The 9767-nt window shown below is 35.8% G+C and overlaps 1 protein-coding gene across 2 annotated transcripts in view; it reads right to left on the bottom strand.

Annotated features, from left to right (window-relative positions):
* Window positions 1-225: 225 nt before the first annotated feature.
* The window catches only part of LOC138331719 (multidrug resistance-associated protein 1-like), a 55646-nt gene continuing 46104 nt past the window's right edge, over window positions 226-9767 (bottom strand). For both annotated transcript variants that reach the window (XM_069279469.1, XM_069279470.1), the window contains exons 21-30: window positions 8531-8762; window positions 7060-7391; window positions 6503-6702; window positions 5718-5841; window positions 5024-5125; window positions 4222-4365; window positions 3549-3707; window positions 3030-3196; window positions 2276-2470; window positions 226-1635 (exon numbers count right to left, since the gene is read on the bottom strand). In XM_069279469.1, the coding sequence (XP_069135570.1) occupies window positions 1491-1635; window positions 2276-2470; window positions 3030-3196; window positions 3549-3707; window positions 4222-4365; window positions 5024-5125; window positions 5718-5841; window positions 6503-6702; window positions 7060-7391; window positions 8531-8762 (1800 nt within the window). In that variant the 3' untranslated portion in view covers window positions 226-1490. The remainder of the gene's footprint in view (window positions 1636-2275; window positions 2471-3029; window positions 3197-3548; window positions 3708-4221; window positions 4366-5023; window positions 5126-5717; window positions 5842-6502; window positions 6703-7059; window positions 7392-8530; window positions 8763-9767) is intronic.

The following is a 9767-nucleotide window of genomic DNA, read 5'->3' as shown; positions in this document are numbered from 1 at the left end:
AAGCTGAATGCAGATTTATCAACAATAATCGGAATCAACACTTTAATTGTGAAAATGTATTCAAAATGTTGCAAGTTCTTTCGTCTTTAAATAGTTTTATGCAATTTTTGGGACAAATTTCAGACACTGACCATTTGTACTTTACTTTGACCTTGATATTAATGACAGACAAATTTCTGGTTTAACAGATGGATATGGTGATCAATAAGGTAACAAACATCATGATAGAGATACATATCTTTAATTCATCACAATTATTACATATAAATACTGCAACTTATTTGTTGATGCCTCTACAATAACCTTGTTGTGTCATCTTCCCCCCCCCCCCCCAAAAAAAAAAAAGAACATCAAAACCTGTCTTTGTGACCATGTAACTACTTAATAAGACATGTAACGTTCTTGGAGTATCATTTGTACATTCTCATGAAAATTTCTGATCAGCAATTCATGATTTTGGATCAAAAGAGTTCAAATACGTCTAGGGGTGAATTAAAATTTGACTTAAATATGAATACCACTTACTTATATACGTTTCTGTTTGTGGCTTTTCCAGACAGTTTTCAACTCTAGTTAATACATGCAAAGATCTAGATTCTTGTAATGATTTTTTTTGTCAGTGCTTTTGGAATAGATCCTCACCAACTTCTAATAGTTATTACAGTAGTGAGAATATTTTGCGAATACATTGTTTGTAAATTAGTCATATGGAGTATTTGCTGCTGTTAATTCCAGTGCACCTTTTAAACAATATTCACCCTCGGTTAACACATTAGAACATATTTATATATTAACAATATGAGTTAACATCCTCTTCTGTTTTTTGCATACCACAGAGTTATCTGCCCTTGCAGGTAGGTATTGATTGTGACGTTATATGTTTAAAAACAATATGGATTTCACTCACAAAATAATGGTGTCACAATGGATACCTATGCGCAAGGGAGGAAACTCTGTAATATGCAGAGACAGAATATTTACAAGGGAGGTACAAGTAAACAATCATGTAATAATAATTTGAGCATTAAAACTCTCGACCTCTTACAAACAAAACTGACAACATGCACATAACATACCTTTCATCAGAACAAAGCTCTCTTTCTGTGATTGATTTTGGCTTTTGGAATGTGTATAATGTAATATTTAACATTTGTAGTAGCAAGCTGACATTTCATTTTTTGAGGATTGTAAAATATTTCTGGTGTTCAATAACTACCATGTATGTCCTTCAATTAATACATCTTTCGAAAAACAGCAAAAGTCTTTCAAGGAAATGTTGGTGATCACAAAAAATCACATAAATGTGTCATAATAAGGGTTTCAAGATCCTAAAACGATGTTGGTAGAGTACGATTTTCTGTCGATTAGTCACATCTATTCCAGTGATTATCACATCACAGAAATCACATCAAAATATGATGTCATAATTACAGGAAATGAGACTCATTGACAGCAAAGTGTGCCATACCATGTAGGCGATGGTACAAACATCAGGATCCCTTACTGCCTCCATTTTGAAAGTTGTTCACAAGTTTTGCGTCTGCTGCCATTCCATAGAAGACAGAATCTTGATTACTAAGGAGTTTGGCAGGTGAATCAAACTCTGCTATCTGGCCGTTACTAAGGACCATTACCCTGGGAAATTAAAAGGAAAACAACATACATTTAAATATACACAATATCTACATACATTTCTCCATTAACCATTGACTTGAAATTACATCCGGTTTTTTTCCCTATTTCAACAAATGAAGTGGCCTTTCATTGCAATTAAACTTAAGATTGTGGTAATTTCATGATGCATTAACCTTTTTTTTGGTTATACTGTCAGGAGTTTTGAGAATTTCAAATCCATTTGACATTCATGTTGTAATCTACATTGTTGGTTCATTAGCAAACATGTCAAGATGTGGAAATCTTGGCATGTGAATAGAAATATTAAAGTTATAGATGCATAACAAGAAAAACTACCATATCGCCAACAGTTTAAAAGCTTAAGTGAAAATATCAACACAGGTAATCATGTTTGCCAAGTGTATATATGTAACGTTTGGCTAGCTGAGATTTTGTTTTGGGTACTCAATTCTGTGTTAGCCAATTACAGTTATCTACCCTTTTTGGTAGGTAACAATTGTGACATCATTATTTCCTCAGCAAAACTCAAAACATTTTCTTAAAATATGAGGTAGTGCATGCACATACACATGCAGCGTCGTAACCAACACCTACACCCGCAAGGGCAGATAACTCTGTGCAGATACAGAATGAAACTTACTTGTCATAGTCAAGTACGGTGTTAAGACGGTGTGCGATGGACAGAACTGTACAGTCGTAGAACTCATTGTGTATGGTCTCCTGTATCAAAGCATCGGTCTGCATGTCTACAGCGGCTGTAGCTTCATCCAGGATCAGTACATTGGTCTTCTTCAGTAACGTCCTGGCCAGACACACTAACTGTCTTTGTCCTACACTGTTAATGTACAATACAGCTTCAATGATAACTTTTCACCAAGTCTAAAATTATTCCAGGACTTCTTTGTTTACTTCAGTATCTCCTGCCATCTAATAGTGTAAAATCATGATCAGTAATCTATCAAGGACAACCTACTATTTATTGTTATTTAACCTACAAAATAGCAATTTGAATTAATATTTTTCAGTTTCTAGTTTCCCTTATGTTGTATGGTATTTCTAAAATGTTTCGAAATATGGTGAAGCTCTTGACACAAAAACTTTGGGTTTCAATTTTTCAAGGTGTAGACGTACCAAGGGCAGTTTCAAATATGTAAACAGGTTATCTCCCCTTTATTTTGTTTTCAATAAATACATTATCAATATTTTGGTTGAAAAAAATTATAGTTAAGGTATTTTTTTTTTCTTTTCGAAAATGACTTCAAGACCATAAACACTGAAATATAAAGAAATAATTAATTGGGTTAATTTTTCAAAAGGAAGTGAAAACGAGCCAAGGTTACCTTCTAAAACAACCCGGGTGGTGTAAGTGCTAGGAGGAATAAAAGTAGCATTACCTGAAGTTCTGTCCTCCTTCCCCACACTGGTAACTAAGCATCCCCGGTAACGTCTTGATGAACTCACTAAGATGAGCCTGTTGTAATGCGGTCCATAGCTGGTCATCATTGTACTGGTCAAAAGGGTCAAGGTTCATCCGTAACGGCCCAGAAAACAACACAGGATCCTTGGGCAGAAATAACAAAAATAAATTTCACAGAAAACAGAACTGGGTCCAAGGAGTGAAATCTTAAATGACACAGAAAGCAGTAAAGGGATCTAGCACCATAAGCATCAATTAAGACAAATTATGCCCTAGAAAATAAATATGAGACACAATGCCACAAAACAAATATTGGTAAGGAGGAAAGTTGGAGTACCTGGAGAACAAACACCACCCTATGTGTAGCACCCGGCAACTACACCTCCAAATCAAATCCCAGAGATGGAGGGCCAGTGGTAAAATTTCGGAACATTTGAACATATTTCCACTTGCCTGCTAATAACATATGTATTACAAGTATGACTTTAATCCTTACCTGCGGTAGTATAGTGAGTTTGTCACGTAAGTTATGTAAACCAATGTCTGCGATCCTAACACCGTCGATGATGATGCTGCCTCCAGTGCCTTCAATCAGTCTGAACAGTGACAGTGTGAGGGATGACTTCCCCGCCCCAGTCCTCCCAACGATGCCAATCTGTAAATGAGCATGATTTAAAGGTTAGAAGAATTAAAGATAATTCAATAAATTTTTGTATGAAACAATTCATTACTTACTTAGTAAAGTAAATTAGAAGCAAAAGTACACCAAACTGAATTTCTCTTCTTTGGGTCAAAGGTTGTGGAATGGTCATTATGACTGACATTTTTAATCTTAAGCCTGAATCAAAGATAATTTTTCCCCATTTTCAGGACAGGACAAAACTTATATAATTACTCTAAACTTAATGACAGTAATAAACAATATCACACTTTACAACAGTTTTAAACCTTCAAAAACAGACTCTAAGTTGCTGATACAATTTGATTTTCTCAGCTGAATTTAAATATACCTTATCTCCCCCTAGTTTGAAACTTCTAGAAACAGATATGTCTCAAGAGGAAACATCAAAACTGAATCCAAAATTTAAGTGGCTATTTGAGACTAACAATAATATCCAGAAATATTGAAAAGTGTGTCTCTGATAAATTTTCTGCTGCCTGTAGCTTACCTTCTCACCATGGCGAATGTTGACAGAAATTCCCTTAAGAACTAGGTCAAGGTCATGTCTATATCTCATCTTGTAGTCCTGGAAAATTATCTCCCCTTGTCGTGGCCAGCCGGGAGGTGGAGGATTCTTACAGTACCATTCCGCCTATAGATAATAAATTGACTTAATATTTCATAACATTATGCTTGATTTTTCAGGGAATTCAAATATTCTGATTGTATGAAGAGAGTGTGTATGACATTCAACATTTAAAATAAAGACAAAAACAAGAGGCCCAAAAAGTAAAATAAACATTTAATATCAATATAACAATATGCCAGTTATATAATATTTTATTGAGACAATGTAGTTAGCCAAGTCTGTGGTGTATCAGAGTTATCCGCCTCTTTTTTCCGAATCACTTCTGTATATGAACTGTATCACTTTTTATTATATGCCTACGTGACGGTAGCTAGTACAAACAAGATGCTCTGTGTATCCATAACATATTAACAAATACTTTGGTGATGTTGGAAATTCTTCATCAAAATAAAATATTTTACCAGGCCACCTCAACCAGAGTCCAAACAAATCCTGGCCATGGTAATGTTATAATTCAGACATATTCCATCTTTGCACATTAAAGAGTTACTTCATTTTCAGGTAGGTAACCATCGTGACATCATTATTTTTGTGAACTAATTCAAGTTGCTTTCTCTGAGATATATGATGTTACTCTCAGAAACACACAATATCACAATCCACACCTATCCACAAGGGCAGATAACTCTGTAATATGCAAATACAGAAATATATGGCATACCTCTGACTGGACTTCAGAGTACTCCTTGATCCTCTCCACAGACACTGTATTACTCTGTAGGTCACTAATGTTTACCACCAACACGTTTAGTACACTCGTCGCCTGGCAACAGCAATGACATCAGTATATCAGAGAGTACAAGACAAATGTTGGATCACAAATATCAATGAATTCTCCCAAACATATTCTATAGCTGGTAATTTTCTCAGGGATTTCTCAATTCCACATGATATTGACTTGATTGTGGAAGTTAAGTCCACAAACTAATGAATAATGGGTATTATATAAATATTAATTTATTTCCTCCAAACTGGAGATCACAATTTCACATTACAATAATATTTATATAAATAAAGACAATGATATATGCAAAATTCTTATTGCCACATCATGACAAATTTGTTCAAATTGAATTTTCTTGTTTTAGGTTAAATTGTGAAATTATTAATTGAGACATTCTAACTTCTCTTCATTTAAGCCAATGAATCATAACATATATCCAATCTGATTTTTTTCTTCAATTTGCTTTTATTAAAAGAATTTTAAAGACTTTTGACTATTGAATGTAGAGCAAAGAGGACATTTCAGAGGAACAGAAAACAAGTTAAAAGTCAGAAACATATCTGCAACTAATTTCAGTTTCATGTTGTATAATGAAACAACACTGCGCGGTTAGCACACCTGTCATTTTTACCTGTAACGCATATGATATAGACAGACCAACCACTGCTCCGGACTGACCAGGTGAAAAAACACCAAATAAAGCTGCGGCTAGGATCAGTAAATTTCCCAACAGCTCCAGGCGGACTCCCAACCATCTACAGCATTCAAGGGGATTAAATTCTAAATTAGTTATATATTATCTACTTTTGCAATTCATTAAATATTTCAATATACAGTAAACCACATTTATAATGGACATACTTTTAACACGGTTCCTATAAGATATACATATGTAAGCAACACCATATTTGTACAACAAATAATGGTAATATTTTAATATTCATAGCAAAGTAATTTTGTTGGTCCCTTGAAATTCGATTTAAACATGTTTTGACATAATGAACTATCATTGCTAGTTGTAGATTTTAAGGAATCGATTTAATGTTATATTCATATTATAGAATGATGTATGTCATTACTGCTGACTAGAACACCTAGTCATTTCTTTTTAAACAATCATTCCATATTTTAATTTAGAAATTAGAAGCTAAAAGACTTTAATATCAGATTTGCATGAGAGGACACTACTGAGATACAACAACAGCAGTATCTTTCTTATCTTAACTAGCTGTGAATTTTAAAGTTTTGTAGTGATAATTATAGACGATGGCAGTTGCCACATACTGGCTACTGGTCAGTGGTTTTTCTCCAGGTACTCTGACTTTCCTTCACCAATAAACATGACATGTTCTAATTATTGACCCTGGCTGTAAATAGGATGTTAAACTAATAAAACAGATATAATGTAACAGAGACCTAGCTGACACAAAGTATGCATAGTAGAAGACGAGGTTTTGGTCGACGCGATCCATGGATTCCTTGATGAAGCGGTCCTGTGCTCGGTACGCCCGGATCACACTCGCCCCCGACACACTCTCGCTGAAATGATTATAGACTGGAGACCGCGTCATTGACTCAAGTCGCTTCAGCTGCCTTGACGTGGGGATGTAGAATTTCTATCATGGAAAAAAATGTAACAAAAGCTTTAAAAATATTAGACAATGAAATCATCTCAAAAACACAATCAAAAATATACTCTAATTAGTCAGTATGGACATCAATTTCACCTAAAATAGATGGTTCTAAACAAACATAGCATGGTTAAAACAAATAATCTACAAATCTAATAATAACTTTAACTATTGGGTAAGAATACTTGAAAAATGGCCGTTCACTTTCACATGATTCTAAGATCTAGTACACCTAAGATTTCAAAGAGAACACCTTGATATCTAAGAGTACACCTTGATATCTAAGAGTACACCTAAATTTCAGAAATAACAGGTATAATTATAGGTAATAAATTTCCTCACCAGTATGATGAAGTAGAGAACTGCCACAGGTACAATGATGATGAGAAACTGCGGGGTATTGACACTGACCACGATCACTGTACTTAGAGACAGGAAGAAGGTATTCAGTGAGATAAGGAAGAAGGTATTCGAGATACGACACGTGATTGGCAGATTATTGTCCATGATATCCACATCACTCGAGAACCTGTTTATGATTCTACCGATCGGTGTCGTGTCGAAGAAGGTCATCGGACACCGCATGATTGTGAGAAGCATTTTCTGGTGAAGTTTACCGGCGGCGACCACCATCCTCACGGCTAGCATCAGACCATAGATCAGGACAAAGACAGCTGTGTGGGATCAAAATACTAGTTAATAGTGTAATCTCTAATTATATATAAACTTTATTTATTTTACATCTGTTGCAAAACAAGTCACACAACTTGCACAAATCACTTCCAGAGGTTTCAATATCAGGCAGTACCCAGTACTTTTTGCCAGGTAAACTTAGCCGTGTAAAAGTACCCCCTGAAATTGCAGTTGTACCCCCTCTCCTGAAAGATAATGAAACCCCTGTGGCCCAGATGAAAGCTCAAGAGGGTCTTAGAGTGGGAGGAAACAGGAATGAACTGAAAACCCATATGATCGGGAAGGTGACCCCTGATCTTTCCATGTCCTTACAGGGAATCAAATCCCAGCCAGCTAGGTGAAAGGCTAGTAGCGTAACTACATCACCTGATCACCTCATATAATCTCTAATTCTTTTAGTGTTTTTAATTTTCACAACATTCAAAACATAACGGTCTAGTAAAATTTGAAAATAATAGGACCAAGATTTTGTCTAATCTTTCACAAAATTATTGCACAGAGCAATTTAAAATAAGAAATAGAGAAACCTATATTATATGTAAACAGTTCTCATGGTTTCAGTCTGGATTTAATTCAACATACGATTTAGTAAAATTGGGAAAAAAGAAAATCAGCGGTGCTTATTGGATCAAACAAGGACATAGTCATTCAGATCCCCCGCCAATGGAGATATCAAAGCTGAAGTAAGTTTGATTGTGGAGACTTATGTGTATGAAAAAAAAAACAGGAAAAAGGAAGTTGAGCTAAAGAAAGATGGAGTATAATTCAAGTAGAGCGGGGCTGCAATTGTTGAATCAGGTATACAGCCTTGACATTTATATTAGACTATATACACAAAGTTAGGTGGAGTTTTGCAAGGTAACATTTACCATTTACCATATTTTCAGCAATGTTTCCATGGTTACGGAAAAAGTGAAAAAAATGAAAACCTAAAAATAGCAAAAGGCACTACTAGACCATAAGACCAATGTGTGTATGAAGTTTCGTGGAAATATCTCTACTGGTTTTAGAGTTATGCTCCGGAAACCATTCTACGGACGGACGGACGGAACCCATTTGTATATCCCCCGCCAACTTCGTTGGGCGGGGGATAACAAAGTATAATGAGTTGTATATATACCTTGTAATACTCCCAGTAGACCATAAATCAGTAGGTAATCGTAAGATCTGTCGATGAACTCCGGGGTACCCTCTAGGGACCTGTTCAGTAGAAAGCTATCCTCTGTCCAGAATGTCAGCCAGAAGTTTGAGAAAATACTCGTCGCGTGAAACCCAGAAAACAGAACCATAATGAGGGCGACAGCCCACCAACCAGCCGCTCCGAAGTAAGACGTGAATACCTCCATCTTCACCTGAGGGGATTAAGATTGTTTATCAACTAGGACAAAACATTTGTAATTGCTCTGATAGACCTTTTTTCCTTATTTTGTGTTTAAATAATCATATAAATCTATGAGTTGTATACATGGACTAAATATCGTGAAATGCCCTCACTCTTTAAATAATCTACTTTTGACTACTTGATGAAATTTATTATTTATCTTAATTAAAGCGTTGCTTGTATCTGCTTATTTGAATGTTTCCTTTGAGGTCTACAAATGTAATTACATGTGTCTCCTCAAAATTTAGAAGTATCACGTACATTTCAGTCCTACCATACCCTCCCACATAAACATACATCTGTTTTGATTACCACTAATTAATCAGCTTCCTGTATAGGCCTTATTGTATCTTGTGTTCTATTGGGCTCTGAATCACTCCTCTTACTTCCTTACCCATCCGTCTTTAGTAGTGTTTAGTTGGATCCTGTCACACTCCACTATATTAAGCAGTCATATGTTGCACATCAACCTACCCCGACCCACCCCAACCCCAATTTGAGAAGTCTTGATCTCCTGTATTAGTACCACTATCATAGTGGTCTCCTGTATTAGCAATAACTTATCCCTCGTAAACAGTCTAATTTACCCCTCCAACTTTAGTGGTCTCCTGTTTTAGTCTAACTTACCCCTCCAAATTTAGCAGTCTCCTGTTTTAGTCTAACTCACCCCTCCAACTTTAGTGGTCTCCTGTTTTAGTCTAACTTACCCCTCCAACTTTAGTGGTCTCCTGTTTTAGTCTAACTTACTCCTCCAACTTTAGTGGTCTCCTGTTTTAGTCTAACTCACCCCTCCAACTTTAGTGGTCTCCTGTTTTAGTTTTACTTACCCCTCCAACTTTTGCAGTCTCCTCTTTAAGCCTAACTTACCCTTCCGACTTAAGCGTTCTCAAGTTTTAGTCTAACTTACCCCTCCAACTTTAGCGGCCTCCTGTTTTAGTCTAATTTACCCCTCCAACTTCAGCGGTCTCCTGTTTTA

This window comes from Argopecten irradians, chromosome 9 (genome assembly GCF_041381155.1).
Source record: "Argopecten irradians isolate NY chromosome 9, Ai_NY, whole genome shotgun sequence".
NCBI lineage: Eukaryota > Metazoa > Mollusca > Bivalvia > Pectinida > Pectinidae > Argopecten > Argopecten irradians.
The sequence above is the reverse complement of the archived record's forward strand: the minus strand, read 5'-3'. Positions and strand labels throughout refer to the sequence as shown.